Raw genomic sequence first — 18,019 nt, 5'->3', positions numbered from 1 at the left:
CTGGGCCTAAAGTGGTCCTGCCTGCGTTTGGGTGGGCCTTCCAGCTAATGGCTTAGTTCACAGTCATTCCATCACATTTGGGGAAAACAGTTCCTTTAATTGGTGGAGTTTTTTTTCATTCACTTGTCCATGTGTAAAGATTTCTGCATACAATACCCAACATTTAATCAAGAAACACTAATATAACACCCAGCATATTCATGTAATAGATTTCTATACAGCAGTGAAAAGGGAAAAACCTACTGTTATACATAACAACACGGACAACTTTCACAAACACAAATTTCAACAAAAGAAGCCAGACACCAAATCTACATACTGTGAGTCCATTTACAGAAGGTTGGACAACAGGCACCACCAAACTGTGGTGTTATTCATAGGCTATTGATGAACTCTGGAGAGACACAAGCCTGGCTTCCAGGATGCTGACGGTATGCTGCTTCTGGATCCGGGTGGCGGATGCACTGGCGTGTTACTTGGTAAAAACTCTTACGCTAATGGTTTGTGCACTTTCTGTATTTTACACTTCCATAAAGTTTTTTCCCTTGATTTATGTCATTTTTTTTGTTCCATATCTCTTTTCAATATTCAATCTGGCATGCTGCTAATACCATTTTACAAAACTTTTTATTATGTATTGCTAGTCCTCAAGAGTTAGCTTTTTTTAAGTTTGAAGAAAAAATATCAATACACGGGGGAATTCTAAACATGAGCTATACCTATGGCTTGCATTTCAATTTATTCGAATGAAACCAAAGATCAGCTTGACAAGGTTTACAATGCAGAGTCCTTCTTAGAGAGACGACTGCAATCGGTGTGTTTAGGACAGTGCAGGACGCAGCCTCTCAGTGAACACACCCCTAGTGCCTTCCCCTTAAGACACAGGGGTCTCCAAACGATGCCTCTGAAAAACCCTGGCTTGGGGCTGGCCCCGTGGCCGAGTGGTTAAGTTCGCGTGCTCCACTGAGGCAGCCCAGGGTTTCGCTGGTTCGGATCCTGGGTGCGGACATGGCACCTCTCAGGCCACGTTGAGGCGGCGTCCCATATGCCACAACTAGAAGGACCTGCAACTAAGATATACAACTATGTACCAGGGGGGATTTGGGGAGATAAAGCAGGAAAAAAAACAGATTGGCCACAGTTGTTAGCTCAGGTGCCAGTCTTTAAAAAACAAAACAAAACAAAAAACCCTGGCTTCACGGCCATGGCCCTGTGCGTGAGGCCTCTTTTTCAAATTCACAAACTAAAATGAAAGTGAGATAAAAACATTTTTTTAAAAAAGGTAGTGTCCCATTAATAAGGCAGCTCAGCCCTCTGGGGGGAAAACAGTGATTAGAAAAGAAAGGAATTGAAAATACCAGGGAAAATCACACCAAATCGGAAGCAGACAAAGGCGGCCAGAACTATCTTATTTATTATAAAGATACACCATGAAGAACAGGCCTGACTGCGCACTGAAGCCTGGAATGGTACATGCCAAAATGTACAGTACTATACATAAAAGTGCATTGTCACAACAGATTAACAAAACATTGTTTTCTCTTCCCCATCTGTAACAGCATCCCCCTTCAATTCCACTGAGGAGACGGAATGTAACGGTGAGAGGCAGGACAGAGCACAGGCGGCGCTGGCCGTCAGCAGCACGTGAAGGGGGAGAAGACGGGAGGGGGACACCGGAGAGCTACTGCGGGGGCGGGCAAGGCACAGTCAGGCGACAAGGACGAGGAGACAGTCTGATGACTGACAAGGATGCAAGACAGACAATACTGAGCACCGAGGCACAGGAAGGTGGGGATGGAGAAGCAGCTGGGGGAGAGGAGGAAGCTTCAAAACACTCAGGTGGGCAGTGGGAGTCGGGGCAGGGGGGAGGGGGAGGGGGAGGGGGGAGGGGCGGGTGGGCAACAGTAAACAGCAAGGCTAAAACTCGTCTAAAGTAGAAGGCACTTTCACATGTACATACTACAGATGTACATTGACACAATTAGGTAACAGTCACAAGCAGGAAGCTACCAGTACTGCAAGTGTTCAAGCCAACAGAAAAGGACGATATTGATTTAATTACTGGGCAGGAGTTACTCTTACGTCCATAGGTAAATAGCAGTCTCTCCTGTTACACAGCCACTTACTATATTTTAAACATCTATAATAACCATCTCACTACACACTGAACTTGGATGAATGCTCTGCGGGGGCATTCACAAATGCATGGTTTATATATTTTCTTTTACTAAACAGCTTCTAAGATAAGCATTACGGAACCCAGTACAATTATTTAAACATACAAAATTCCCTACATAATTTAAAGATACAGGTACCCATCTCGATTATACCATGTAGACTTTTTTTTTTAAACAAAGTATGCCAGGGTAAGTGAAAGCTCGATTTCCAGTTTGTTTTGCTGATCAGAGGGAAGCTGTGCCAGACACCCCGGACCACACCTGACACCCCGGCCGGGCTGGAGGTAGGGTTCTCAGCTCAGGAGCTGGGCCAGGCTGCAGTAGGGAGCTCCATTTACACACGGAGAGAACCTGCACCGGCTCAGCGCCTCTAGGGTGGGCAGCTCAGAGCAAGGCTCAGACCTAAGTGCATTTCCCGCATTCACGGCCTCTCACTGCTGTGGTCAGGAGTACATGAGGGTCATCTCAAATCTGAAGTCCTCCAAACCCCTCAGCAGACCAATATGCTCTTTAACTTTGGATTTCAGAGGCTGTAATGATCAGAAGGAAGTTTCCTCAGTCATTCGCAAATGCTAAGGAGACCACTACCCGCTCTTTTTTCTTTTCCTTAATTAAATTATAAAGCCATTTTTGGGAATGGCAAAAGCACGAAGACAGAAAACTCTGAGCTGATCCATTCTGAGCGCTGGTGCTCAACATCCGTCGGTCACAGTCCACCTTCAATGCGGTCGATTCACTGGGACCCTGCTGCAGGTTACTCTACGGACGGCTCAGGGGGCACCAAAGTCAGATCACATTGTGTGAAAATGTGCAAAACTGCCGAATAATGATGTTGACACTGAACTTGAACATGGAGCTCCACGAAGTTCCATTCAGCAGGTTGAAATAATTTACAGAACACTCATCAGAAAATCTGCATTAAGTACCTTTCACTCTATAGAACAATTCACTCCCAACACCCCCGACCCAAACCAAGGAACCAATCTGGTCAATCTGACTCAGTGAGCTCTGTGGATGAGACCTGAACAGAGATCCATCAACTGTGAATACATACTCTTGTGTACGCGGAGTCAGGTAATTTTTGTAGAACCATCATTTATCCATCATCAAAATGACCCCCTTCCCACACTGCACGAGGACTAAGAAGATCCTTGAAACTGGGGCATAACATGTCAAGGACACATTTTCTTTCTCTCCCTATGCCTTGTGCCTTTCCACCTCCCCACTGTGTGTTACAGCTGTGGCTATAGAGAAGGCCACGCACCAGGGGACCCCTTCAGCTGCTGAAGCTTTTAAGGAGCTCACTGGGTGTTATTTTGGATCCTTTGTGAAGTGGCCACTTTGTCTTATCCCTGGAAGCTGCAGATTTAACAAATTAAGGAGAGGTGAGTCCTTATTGAGTGCTTACTCACTCTGAGGTCACGTCCTTCCCTGGGAATTGCACACACACACAAAACAGCCTCAGGGTGACAACAGCGGGTCAGGGAGAAAAGACAGAGCCAGGTAAAGTGAGGGAGCGATGGCGTGTGAGGAGCTGTTTCCTGGAGGAAGGCACGGTCTCTGAGGCTCCAGAGCAGCATGTCCTCTGCGTCCAAGGCAGCAGAGCCCTGATTTGGTGGTGGAAAGGCAAGCCTCACTCCACCATGGGTGTAAACACCAAAGAGAGGAGACAGTGGGGAGGATGACCAGGGAGCTGGCTGAAGAAATGAGCTTGCGGGAGGAAGATCCGAAAAGCTAAAGCTTGTAAAAGACCCCCAAAATTAATAAATAAATTCAAAGCAACTCTGTCCTTTCGATGCCCTCTGTTAAGACTTTACTTTTCCATCAAAGATGGAAAACGGTTTTTAAGAATCTTTTTAATTTCTAAACGATTTAAACCCCCCTCCCCACCATTACTTCTATCTTTATTCTCTGCTTCTGTTTCCCCATCTAGTGGCAGAGAATTAGAACCAGAGCGGAATCCGGAAAGAACCAGGAGATTATTTATGAAAGTTTAAATTTCCTAGGGGATTTGGGAAAATTGTTTCAAAGCTTTAAAGACTCAGTCCTGGCTGGGTCTCCATGGTGTCCAAGGTGACGCAGGACCACGAAAGCTCAAAATGGTGAGGGGTTGGACAAGATGCTGAGCTGGGCCTCTTTTTGCAAACAGGCAAAAAGGATGGTTCTGAAAATTCAGAGGTTTAGAAGTTTACCATACCCGGAAATACTTGGGAAAAAAATTCCACTATTCAATCTTTCATGAAATTAGACTGCAGGCAAGCAAGCAGCACTGTGACACTGAAAGGTAACAATATCTCATTAATTTAATCTCTGCATTAGAATGATCAGACTGGCAAATGGAGGGAGAGATCAAAGTAACGATCTTGATTTTAGGACAGATCCTCCTTCTTTCCCGCACGGCGCATTCCCCAATGGGCCGATAAAGTCTACACTGTGTAACTCTTAGGTGGCATGCAATTGGCTGCCAGTTTGAAAGCAAACCTAGGAGGAAATCATTGGTGGTTCAAAAGGGTTAGTTTTGGCCACCCAATTTTCCTTAAAAAAACAAAAAAACAACCACCAAGTCTCTTCATCAGTAAGTTCAATGACAGAGTAGATAAAATGCTCATAGATTTACAGATGATATAAGCTGCGGCTGGTAGGAGAGTGGTGATTTGTACCTTAGTAAAAACAAGTGAATTCAAAGCAACCTTTTTTAGATGGAAAATATAGCATAAATGTGGGCTAAAGAATCTGCTATGTGCTAGGATGTCAGACAAAGAGGGTCCCTAATGGAGTGACTATGTGAGTTATGTAGAGACCATCTGAAAAAAAGAGAAAAGAAAAATCATGGTTCCAGGGTGCAAAATTGGGAGGAAAGCATCCTGGAACGACAAGGAAATGCTCCCACCTCCGGCCAGTACCACAGCCAGTTCTAGGCCGGCTCAAAGAGACGCACGCGGAGGAGGGCTGGGGGTTCCACTTGGGATCCTCCAGCCTCTGTAGCATGTTTACAAGAGCCAAGGACGCGTGCGCTGCTGGCTTTCCCCATTTCCAGAGGAGAACACGGGGACTTCAGGGGAGCTAGAAGGATTTTCTAGTCACTTATTAAACAACAGATCTCCGAAGGAATTTGTGGAGCAGTGGAACCAGAAAGTCTTTAAATTAGACTGCTCTGGTCCTTGTGAATGCGGGAGATGCACTTGGAAATCCTCCAGCGCCTGGCAGAGTCGCATCAATAGCTCGGGAGGGCTGTCTCTCTCTCCTTTCCCAGGTTCGGTTCAAGCACTAACTGTAGAGGTTCCCCCCTTCCGCTGTCTTTAACCTGGACCCGGGGAAACGACCGTTATGAAAGAGGCAATCACCGGAATATCCCACTGTGACAACGGCAGGGCTTTAGCATGAGCTGGACTCTGCCCCACGGCACGGCATCAGAGGTGCTCACTGTCAGCTACCAGTCAATGCCGTCATGGCGCTTCAGTCATTACCCCAAGTGCCACAGACCAACACGGGTTACACTCCAAGGCCTGGAACTCAGCTTCTCGAGCCTTCGGATCCAGACATTTCTGACTCACCTGGGCTACGCTGTACCTGAAGTACTGTACAATGTGGAGAGCAGAGTGGTGTTGCCTTCATTACAAATGGTGCAGCATTGGATTTTCAAGTAAGTCTAAGTGTTTCTATTGTCTTTAAAACGACATAAGATATGTCCAGTTATTTAAAAAAAAAAGAAAGAAATTACAAAATACAAATGCCCGTGTTAATTTAGCTAGTCGCAGACATTACATTTGAGAACATAGAAAAGCCAAAAGATCTCCAGTTATAAGCACAAAACTAAGGAAATTTATGGATCGTTGACTTTTGTCACTAATCCATTGTCTTTTTCTAATCACCTCCCCGAATGACCTTGCTCAGCTGGTTTTTACATTGTGCAAGACTTGTCTGTGGGACCCTGGGAAGGCGGGGCAGGTCCTATGGTGGGGTTTGTTTTTGGAAGAACAGCAGGTTTCGGCCGCAGGGCGGGTGGCTTCAGCTGCACACCCATTCGGGGCGCCACCATGGGCTTGAAAGTACTCATTGTGTCACTGGAGGAGCTCGTGCTCCGGCGAATCTGAGGCTCCGAGCTCCTGAGGGCAACGCTGTGCAAAGGGCTGAGAGATTCCGTGGAGGTGGCCGGGGTGGGAGAGTTTTTCACTTGTTCTAGGGTGTCCAGCACCACGTCGGGGGCATGCTTGGCTGTGCTCTGCCTCTCCAGCTCCCGGAGTTCATTCAAAGCAGTGTTCATCGTCTCTTCAATATCCTGTTGCAAAACAACCAGAGAGAGACACAGAGTAGAATGATGATGAATTCTAACCTATAGAAACCCATACACCTCGTTGCAAAGCAAACAGGCCAGCCGAGGCACGGATGTTTCAACTTCCTAGTCCGCAGGCTGCGTTAACATGATGCCATCGCACACAGTTCTCGTGACTCTGACTGTTCAGGAAACCAAGATGCAATGGCTCATGGAGCCACGGAGCCAACATTTGCCATGCTAAGGCACCAGGTAGCCTTCTGGTGCTTTCTACCTTGCATGCTGACTTATTACATAGAATTCTCTTTCAGCATATGGTAAAGATAGCTTACATTTAGATATTGCAACAATTTCTCAAGAAATAAATGTGAATCGGATTGAAAAATCAGGCTTCTTTCATTCATTCAACAGTTTTTGAGCACTAACCATGCAGTAACTCCTGGCTAACTCCTAGCAGGTCTTCAAAATTCAGTTTAGGCCTCCCTGATGCTCCTATTCAGCGGCCCTCAATGGATGTGGAGCTGCCCCACCGAGGGCATTTTTGTAACATGGTGTTTGTGTGTGTGTATCTTGAAATGTCACAATAACGGGGTGGTGCTATTGGCATTTGGTGGGCAGGGGCCGTGCATACTAGGTATCTTGCAAATGTCCTGCACAGCTACATGCGATGAATTGCCCCACATCTCATTCAACTTTGGAATGGCCTTCAGACATTTATGTAGGTGAAAATCCTGTTTATAATAACCAGAGCCTGAAACCTAACTCTTTTTTTTTTTATAATTGTATCTTTTATTTTTAATTAATTTTTCATCTAACTTAAAAAGTTATTAAAAGAAAAATTACTGTTTATTTTGTGCAATTTAAAAGAAACCCAAAATAACTATACTAATATTAAATAATCAAAGCTAGTAGATCAATAATGAGATTTAATATTTTCATTGCTTTTTGCCATCGTTTTCTGAGCCCAGTAGTGGTGTACAAGATACTTTGAGATATTTCAGTTATTTGCTGTGATTGTATAAATACTCTTGATACATAATTCAGCTGCTACAAGCATTTTAATTTATGGTATTAATGTTAATAATATTTTTCCTGATTGTACTTCTGTGATAATCATTTTTACCAGTAGTTCTTGCTTGGTAAGTAGGATTTTGTCAGTGAAGAGTCATGGAAGTCTGCTCTGCTAGTTCTCTCCGTGAGATAGGTGCAAAATGCAGTTTGGTTTTCAAAGTCATATACGGTAGTTTCGTTCATCCAGAATCTGGTTCACCTGCCTTGACTCCATGTGTAGACACATTTACTAGCTTTTCAAGCGTGTACTTTCTGTTTAGATAACCTCATTTTATCAGTGTGCTGTTCCTAAGAATAGACGTTCTTCTATTAGTATTGGAATCTTTTTTTTTAAATTTTTTTTATTTTTTTTATTGAGTTATTGATAAAACCTAACTCTTTTTTGTATATAAACATAAAGTATTTTTTTCACGGTGTTAAGGTTTTCTAGGAATGCAGCTAAGATGTAAATTATACTTTGTTTTGATTAGAACTGTATGACCAAAAGTGGTCCACTGTTTTAGAAAAATCACCTTACTGATGGAAACACCCTTCATGGAATCTGAATTAAGACCAATGAACTTAATACACTTTGATATCAACGTGCATTTTTTTTTTTGAGGAAGATTAGCCCTGAGCTAACATCTGCCGCCAATCCTCCTCCTTTGGCTGAGGAAGACTGGCCCTGAGCTAACATCCATGCCCACCTTCCTCTACTTTATATGTGGGACGCCTGCCACAGCATGGCTTGGTAAGTGGTGTGTAGGTCCACACCTGGGATCTGAACTGGTGAACCTCAGGCCCCCGAAGCAGAACGTGTGAACTTAACTGCCATGTCACCGGGCCGGCACCATCAATGCGCATTTTTAATTGTTGTATTTATGGTAACTCTGCATGTCGGTGAAGGCTTTTTACTACTTCTTTTGTCTTCTAGTGTAGTCAAGCATTAACTGAAACACATTTGCTTTAATATTTATTTCATTTTTTATTTATATTATATTTAGAATTTTATCTGTTTTTTCAAATTAGTTATATCATTTATCAATTTATTTCAGATGGCAAATGGGAAATTACAAAATATCTGCTTCAAAAAGGTGGAGTGTGTTCCGATACACAAATGGCTAAGCAAAATGTGGTGTGTATATATATATATATACACACACACACACACACACACACACACACACACACACGATGGAATATTATTCAGCCTTAAAAAGGAAAGAGATCTCGCCATCTGCTACAACGTGGATAAACTTTCAGGACATTATGATAAGTGAAATAAGCCAGTCACAAAAAGACAAATGCTGTATGATTCCATTTATATGAGGTAGTCACACTCATAGAAGCGGAAGGTAGAATGGTGGTTACCAGGGGCTGGGGAGGGAATGGGGAATTGTTTAATGGGTATAGAGTTTCAGTTTGGCAAGATGCAAAACTTCTGGAGATCTGTTTCACAACAATGTGAATATACCTTACTGAACTGTACACTTAAACATGGTTAAGATGTTATGCTTTTTACCACACACACACACACACACACACACACACACACACACAGGTGGAACACTGTGTGAAATAGGGTAGGTGGAGCAACACTGCTGTGGTCTGGTTGAAATGCTTTTCCTCTACATTCCCAGGGCTTCCATTCACTTGGGGCATCACCTTTATGGCAGTGCACAAAGGTAACTGATTTCCATGTCCATTCCCCCACTGAATTCTAAGCATCTTCAGGCAGAGGCTGGCTATCGATGTAACTTTGCATCTAGAAAGCCTGGTATGGGACCTGGCCTACAGTACAGTAAGGGCTCAATAAAGGTTTGCTACAGGATTATTCCAAGACACGATGATCACATATGGATGCTGAAGTTTTTGTAAAAGCTCCATCAGGGATTCCATTGATTTGTTTAACAAAAGAATTTGCATGTTTTTTGTATGAACACCATGATAGCAGGCTTACTTGTCCTCATGGGAAAATCTGGAGGCAAGATGGAAAGATAAATAAAGGACACAGCTGGAAGCCATTCTGTGAGGGTGACATCACTTTTCAAGTGATTATTTTCATATGTGGTTTCCATTTGATGCTAAACATATGGATTTGTTTTTTTTTTTTTTTACAAGTCTTTGCCCCAGAGAGAAAGTGCAGAGTCTGGTTTATCTGTTGAATTTTTGTTTTTATGATTTACAATTAAAAGATTTCCTGTTTCTAGAAGCAAAAGGGTTAAACAGACCTTATTACGCCTTCCCACTCCCAAACTCCTAATTCCCTGTCTCTCTAACCTAAATCCTGTTTCACCTGCCTACTGCAAGCAGTGATGTTATGGATTCCTCAAATCATTAAATTCAGCTATAGTCAAATATCACTGGCTCTAAATAGGCCTCAAAGGGTCCTGCATAGCGCTCCAAATAGAGAAAACCAAAAGGTCGAAAGTCTTTTTGATTTATGCTGAGAAATTACTGTGCACTTAAAATTGGTTTAATTTCTTTAAAAAAAGACATTAAACTCCTCACACAATCTAATTTTCTATCCAAAACTGTTTTTCATTAGGACAATGAAAATAGCTTGGAAATTTGTCATATCAATGCGGGTTTCCTTGGGCGCTTATTATTAAAAATAATCCATCTTTAGGACCTCCCCACGTTTTTCATTCATTTCTCTTTCACTCTTTTTTGATTTATTTAGTTAGTTTTTAAGCTTCACTGGCAGCTGGAAGATGCTTCAGACTACTCAAATGGCAAACCCTGAATCTATTCCCCGCCTTTGTCCCTGACTACACACGTCTTTTCCGATGGCCTATGTTGCAAAAAGAACTAGAGGGAAGAATGGTAGGCCGATGGCAAAATCCATTAATACTGTTTTACTTTTACTTTGTCAGTTCTAATCACTAGGAAAAATTACTAATTTTTTAATTAAAATTAAATTAAAAATTTAAATTAATTAATTAAAAAGTTACTGCCCTTCTCTGCAGTAACTGTTGGGAAGTGAAGACATACGTGCATTCAGGAGTGACGCAGGAGCCAGACCTGCTGTTCTTCAAACAGCTAACCATTATTTCTCCTATTATTTATTGACTAATCCGTCATTTCCTAAGTTGCAAGTGTCCTCTTTATCATATAGTAAAATGTTTCTGTTTCTGGGCCCTCCACTCTGTTCCATCAGTTTGTCTGTTTCACTATCTTTAGCATGCATTTAGGATCTGGTAGGGCTAGTCTGTCCTCATTCTTCTTCTTTTTCAGAATTTTCCTGGCTATTTAGCAATGATGTGTTTGAATGCCCTGGGGTCCTTCATTTCTGCCATGTCTCTGTTTAATCAATATGAACCTAATACACTTGGGTCCCTCCAGTAACAAAAGGTTCTTCAAAAGAGACCCATAGTCGGGCTTTAAAGTAAAGAATGGGCTGATTCCCTTTCTGTTTTCTTTAGTCGGTTCTATACAAAAAACTGGGTACAAAAAAGTCAATCCTGCTCAGCTCCTTCATCACACCCCAACTACCCAGCAAGTACTAGTCCATCAAAGGGATCCTACCTGAGCAATTGTCTCGGGGTCCAGGGGCTTGTGGTCATTGAAGCCTGTGTATTGCCCTGATGACGTGGACCTTCTAATGGGAGGGCTGTCGATCTTCTTAAGGGAGTCATGCCGGCTGATGTTGGTCAGGCTGCCGTGGCCCGGCCGGCGCCTCCTCTCAGGACTGTCATTGTTGAGGCCACGGTTCTGCAGCAGGCCCCGGGGGTGACTGGCCAGGTTTGGGGACCCCAGGTCAACTGAGGAGTTGGAAAGAGCATTCGGGGGGTGGAGGGGGCAATGGCCATCACTGGTCCTGCCAGGACGCCTCACTGGAGGGGGCGGCTCTCCTCTTTTTCTTTGTCTAAACATACAGAGAGAGAGAGAGAGCAAACAGGAGAGCGTATCACACTGGGTGATCCTCAGGACTGTGGCTCCTCAGAGCTCCTGGGAGAGGGGAGGTTCAGGAGCCTGACGACCAGACTCCACCTACCTGGCCAAATAGCCATCGGGATGCCGGTCCGTGGGGGAGTTCATGTCCTTGGATGAAGACTTGTCCTCAGTGACTGGCCCACTGCTGGCCTCGCTGTCGGCTTTTTGGCTCAGAGTGTCTGAAAATGTGTCATCCCTGAAACAGTGACAATCAAGAGTCAGGGTCTTTTGCTAGATGAATGGGGACAAAAAAATAAGTGAAGGCATTTACGTATGTAAGTCTTTCTCTTATTAACATGACCTTTTCCTTTTCATAATAAAAATAACACAGTTTCATTTCAGGTATATTGGAAAATTCAGATATATTGAAAAGAGGGAAGTAACAATCACCCCTACTGTGACATAACATCTAGAGACAACTACTGCTGGAATGTTAGAAAATATCCTTCTACACTTTTTTCTATGCCAAGGATTCATACCTACGATATATGCATCCATGTGTATGGTGTTTACACTATAGAAACTTATATGTTACATCATACCTTAGACATAGGTGACTGCGTGTCTGTGTATACACACATATAATATTCCTTGGATTCTGAGAGACACATTTTTAACATTTCTAAAGTTAGGCTGAATCATTTAATCATTGTATACATTTTATGTGGTATATTTCTCTTCCTTGAAAAGATGCTCTTAAATTGGTGCTGCATTGTGAATGCCTGTATTCACAAAACAGGGATTACACTGTACATATTATTTTGTAACCTGATTCTTTCACTTAAGATATTATGACCAAATTCACATCTCTTTTTGAAATTAGAGCTTTCACATCAGCAAAATTATTATTATTTATTTTTATTATTTTTAGTGAGGAAGACTGGCCCTGAGCTAACATCTGTGCCAGTCTTCCTCTACTTTGTATGTGGGATGCCACCACACCATGGTTTGATGAGTGGTGTATAGGTCGGGTCCAGGATCCTGGCCAGGAACCCTGGGTTGTGGAGGCGGAACGTGCGAACTTAACCACTATGCCACTGGCCCTCATCAGCAAAATTAAAAAGAAGAAAAGCAGCCTGGAGATGACTCTTTTTAGACTTTAGGCCAGTGTCTTCTTTGGGAACCTGGAATTGAAACAGTAGTCAGACGCTCAGAGAAGAGCCCCACAGGTTTTGGACTTAGCAATGTCACTTCAGCTCTTCAAGCTCTTCTTTGCACAGGGGATTTTTCTAAGGACCTGAACGCTTCCAAAGGCGTCCCTCACTCGTCCTTGCCCTGAGCCCCCTCATAGAGTTTGAGAGATGAAGACCCGCTGGCCCCCGAGCACTGTGAGCGAAGACCCAGGAGCACGGTAAAGACTGTGCTCAGCTGAGACGTTTTGGCTCTGGAATCCCTTCTGCTCTCTTCTCCCAAGACCAAGGTCAGTTTAAGAACCATGGCTGGAGTCCTCCCTCGGGAGCACCCTGGCGATGGGAGCTGGGACTACTCACATATCCTGCACCACGATGTACTGGTGGGGCACGAGCCCGTCGATGCCGTTGTGCCTTCCCTCCCACCAGTCCTCGGACGCGCGGTGATAGAGCAGCAGCGAGGCGCCCTTCTTGAAGGACAGCTCTCTGGCGGATCGCCCCACGTAGTCGAACTTGGCGATGGCTTCTATTGGCTCACATTCTACAAAGAACGCACCAGAAAACAGTGAGGGACAAGGTTGTTAGGAAGGCATCATACACTATCTGAAAGGTCTAGATGAGGCCTTAGAAATAAACAAGGCCATTTTAATATCCAGACAGAACACGGTAATAAACAAATCAACAAAGCAGGAGAAAATGAGGCTGTTAAATGAGTTACAGGAAAACATTCTCTTGCTGTCACCAGTTTTTCAGGCAAAGAAAAACTGAATGTTAGATCTTAATTTCCACAGCCTCTTACTAGAGATATAATGACAGTTTAATACAAAATACTTTAAACTTTGCAATATGATATACAGAATCTCTCTTTGGGTTGTAAGATCCTCCACAATTGCTCCCATATCATTTTGACATTGATGGAGTCCCCTTGCAACATGTTAATACCATTTCCAACATGGGAAAATCAGTATCCCAGAACACTAGGAAGTTTATGCTTTACTTGTTGATTTAAAAAAAAAAATCACGTTTACAAAAATTGCCACATTAAATATTATTTGAATACATTTAATTCCTCATGTACTTTTTTTGGCACTATCACATCTTCAAACTACCACCAACAGGCAAAATAACTTTGTTTTCTCTAGTATCAGTGACAAATTTTGGATATTACCCATGAAACAAGCATAACTTAGCATGCCCTGTACCCAATTTAAAAGACTAGAGGCAAAAATTATATTTTCTGGAGGTCAAAAGATATTCAAGGGAGCGTGGTCAATGAAAAAAGCCAATCTCAAAAGGTTACATACCATATCATTCCATTTATATAGCTTGCTTGAAATGACATCATAATAGATATGGAGAATAGACTAGTGGTTGTGAGAGGTGGGGGTGGGGGAGGCGATGGAAGGCTATAAAAGGGTGGCACGAGGGATCCTTGTGATGGAACTGTCCTTTATCTTGACTATAGTTGTGGTCACACAAATCTGTACATGTGGTAAAACTGGAAGGAACTAAGTAAACACATGAATGAGTGCATGTAAAAACTGGTGAAGTGTGAACATGGTGGACGGATTGTCTAATGTCAGTTTTCTGGCTGTGATAACAGCACAGTCATGTAAGATATTACCATTGGGGAAACTGGGAGAAGGGCCTGTGGGATCTCTCTGTATTATTTCTTACAATTGAATAAGTATCTACAATGATCTCAAAATACAAAGTTAAAAAAAAAAGATATTGAATTCTGGGACTAGAATTGGAATTTTGGCTTGATCTAATTCTGACCACATTTATTGAAGGCAAATAAGAGGACAAACTAAATAAAACAACTACAACAGGTACTTTCTGTGATTCAGTTTATTGCAAAAAGCTCCTCAGTTTGGGGCCTTACGATCTTTCCTGCCCTCTCTCACCATCACTCCATCCTCACCCCTGCTACCAACAGTAGGTGAGTAAACATTTAATCAACAATAAACAGAATTACAAAGAGCCAGGACAACTGGGTTATGCTTACAGAAATAGACCTACGCCATGAACGATGCCTCATTTGCTAAAAACTGAGCTTGCATTAGTTTCCAAATACTCTAGAATATGCGCACATACATAACAGATTAAAACCTGCCTGTCAAATATTTTCTCAGCAAACTGTCTTCTATTTCCCTTGGTAACAAACCTTCCCCTTTAAGAGAGTTTATTTTTTCCAAAGTTTATTGCAGTATCTTCAATATCTGTCATACTTATATTGAATAAACTGCATAAGAAGTCCTCAGATAGCCAGCTAGACTTCTTTCTCACTTGATAAACTCAAACACTCTCTGGGACATGTAAGGCAAAGGCATAAGAATCAACAAACACAGTGAAAAAGCCTAGGTTTTACCTTATATAAAGGGCCTGGGTGAATTTCAGCTATACATTTAAAATAAAGACAAAGAAAATGCCCCCTCTTTTTGCTAGTGGATAATGTTTAAGGTGAATAATATTTCATATTGCAGAAGCACAACACTATAATGTGCATGTAGTATACGGCTCAGCAGAGTAGCTGTAAAAATAATTTTAAAACAACAGCTTAAGTCCTTTAACAATTTAGCTTTTAGATCATATGTTAACATTCTAGTATTCCTCCCTAAAATTACATTTTCTTCATTAAAGCAATATAAATAGCAGCTTTACGAAGTATCTACAAGTCTGCTTCATAGAGGAGGGAATATAACTTTATAGTCAAAGGGATTGACTTTATAGTTTGTTCTAAACTTGCGGATAAAGAATAAATTCTGGTTGATCTGTGACGACAGATGATAATTTTTTTACCCCAGTTCTCCTTGGGGGACAGAAATAAATATGTCAGTGAAGTAGGGGACACAAATATATCTGTGGAGGAATGAAGACATGACATTTATTAAAAAGAACTTCATGACATGTAATTTGCAAATATCTATGTGAATATACGCCCACGTGTTTAAATTTCATTTTACTAGAGGAAATGGAAAGATACAAGCCCATAACACAGTGTACATCTCTGTACTGGTCAAAAGGAAATGAAGAGAGAACCCTGAATGCTCTTTAATGCCATCCCATCATACACTGTCAATGCTGGTCAAGGGCTGTTTAAGACTATTTAACAGGTATAGGCATATTTTATCATAATTTCATTAATCATGACCTCTATGATTATCTCTTCTTTTTATTTTTGAAACAACTAGCAACAGGATTATCAGACTCTGCTTATTTAATTTAAATGTGGAGAGGCTACGAAAGAACGACCAGATGAACCAGAAGTACATTTTATTGGTAAGCCTACTACATCAACTAGTAATTCTAAGCGATTTCATTACTTTGACTCTTTCTGCTCCCACGAGAGTCACTTGACAGTCAAATGTCAATCAATAAGCTATTTATACACATCTGAGTCTAGTCACGGCAGAGCACATCGATCCCAGGGTGGGAAGAGCATCAGCCCCCTTTCAGAGAGAGTCGCATGGTTTAAGGCCCTGCAGAGACCCTGTGGAATGCAGCTGCTATCAAGAACAAGAATAAGAGTATAACATGATAACTTCGTTTTCCTGCATGGCTATTATAATTTTGTGCAAAGGGAAAGAAAATTCAGTAGAACTGATTTTCTGACTGCCTGGGGCTGTCAAGTCTTATATTTCCATTTCTTGTTGTTTTATATAAAACATTAGTACATCACACTTTCTCTTTGGGACCTTGCTGTCCCTGACACTTTCCTCCTAGATCTGTTACCAACTGCCCTTGCAGATGATGGTTTTGTTCTGTGACAGCTTCTCCTTTGGAAACAAAAGCTATTCTCTCTAGTGATGCCATAACAGAGAAAAGAAAATATAATACCCGGGCAATCAAAAAGACAATCAATGCGCTAGTTCATTTAGTTGCAGGACTTCAGAGGCTGGCTGTGGGCAAGGGTATCTGTCCTTTAGAAGCAATGCTTTTCCTTCCAGCAAAATCAGGTGAACATGATCAAAATGTTATCTAAAACACAGAGCCCTCGGCAAAGCTTCTCTTTTGTAGTCAAGGGGTAAGAACAACTGACAGACGGCATGGTGGTGAGCCTGATGTTTGGGAAGAGAGATGGCTGGAGCTTTGTCTTGGCTTTTCCTGCCACTGGGGAAAGCAAGGAAATACTTAGAGAAGTCAGCAGTGAAGAAGGAATGAACCATATAGAGAAACAAAGAAACTCAAGACAAAGGAACATGGTGGTGGAGGTGGGGCTCTGAGACTTTGAAAAGCAACAACACAGCTCTCGCTTCAAAGAATGTCTTCTTATGTTCTAAAAATGCCAATCCGTCTTATGTTTAAAAGCACAAACTTTCTTTTTTCAGCAGAGGGTGGACATTAGACACCCTAATTACCCTCCTGCTGAAATCAACTGAAAATGCTGGATTAAAAACAAATCTTTGTAACTGCATTAATAAGCTACCGTGACAGTAATGAATGCCAAAGACCAAAAACTCAAAGAAAAGTGGAAACCCAGGCGAGGTAAACAGAACACTAGAAAATGCGAGTCAGAGTTTGCCTTGAGGGCATTTCCCTGCCTGGTTAACTTAAGCTTTCATTTTGCACAAAAGACTAAGTCCAGGGCCTGCCCCGCGTGGAGAATCTAAGCGCCCACAACGGATCACACTCTCAGTGTCACAGTGAACTTCTAGTTCTAGAAATCTTCCTCCCTTCTAGCCCTCCACACTTCTCCATAGATTGTAACCACCCCCTACCTCCTAACCCTTCCAACCCCTGGACTTGAGGAAATAATCTCTCTCAAACCTTGGAACAGATCATCTCTAAGAATCCCAACCACATTCCACTCCTCAGGGAGGTTTGCATTTTCAGTTCACACTACCTTGGTGGCCTGGAAAATCTCAAGCTAAAAATCCAATGTAGTCCCAACCTGATTGTGCCCCAGGTGGAAATAAATGAAAACCCTCTCTGAAGGAACCTACCTTCAACTGAGCCTAAAGGAATTCCACCAAGTTCCAAGAAATAAGTAAAGAAACTACAAAACACACTGGAAAATAAGACTCAATGAGCAGGAGCCAATAAAAATCCAGGAAGACTTCAGATATTAGAATTATCAGACATATAATCCAAAACAATGAAAGGATTAATATTATGAGTAAGAGCAGAAGACTATAAAAAACGACCAAGCAGCACACACGAAAGTGAAGTAAACAGAACTTGTAGAAAAAAAATTAAACATAAAAATTCAACGGATGGGTTTAAAGCCGATTAGTCACAGCTGGAGGGAGAATAAAAGGATCATGCATACAGCGAAAGAGGTACTAAGAGAAAAGTGACAGCTTTATATGTTCATATTGAAAAAGTGTTGAAAAGGGATGTTAAGCATTAAACTTAAGAAGTTAGAAAAAGAAAAAATGATCTCTACAGAGAAAAGCATAAAAGTTTATTGGGAGACATTGAGTAACTAGAAATATGTTTGTGAATTGGAA

General features: G+C 42.1%; 1 protein-coding gene across 4 annotated transcripts in view; it reads right to left on the bottom strand.

Moving 5' to 3' along the window:
- Positions 1-1,396: 1,396 nt before the first annotated feature.
- Positions 1,397-18,019, bottom strand: part of SRGAP1 (SLIT-ROBO Rho GTPase activating protein 1) — a 258,624-nt gene continuing 242,001 nt past the window's right edge. For all 4 annotated transcript variants that reach the window (XM_044755489.2, XM_044755491.2, XM_070494908.1 and 1 more), the window contains 4 exons: positions 12,927-13,107; positions 11,498-11,632; positions 11,029-11,368; positions 1,397-6,456 (listed from right to left, as the gene is read on the bottom strand). In XM_044755489.2, the coding sequence (XP_044611424.1) occupies positions 6,079-6,456; positions 11,029-11,368; positions 11,498-11,632; positions 12,927-13,107 (1,034 nt within the window). In that variant the 3' untranslated portion in view covers positions 1,397-6,078. The remainder of the gene's footprint in view (positions 6,457-11,028; positions 11,369-11,497; positions 11,633-12,926; positions 13,108-18,019) is intronic.

Source organism: Equus asinus, chromosome 22 (assembly GCF_041296235.1).
Source record: "Equus asinus isolate D_3611 breed Donkey chromosome 22, EquAss-T2T_v2, whole genome shotgun sequence".
In the NCBI taxonomy this organism is placed as follows: Eukaryota; Metazoa; Chordata; class Mammalia; order Perissodactyla; family Equidae; genus Equus; species Equus asinus.
This window is presented reverse-complemented; position numbering and strand designations above follow the sequence as displayed.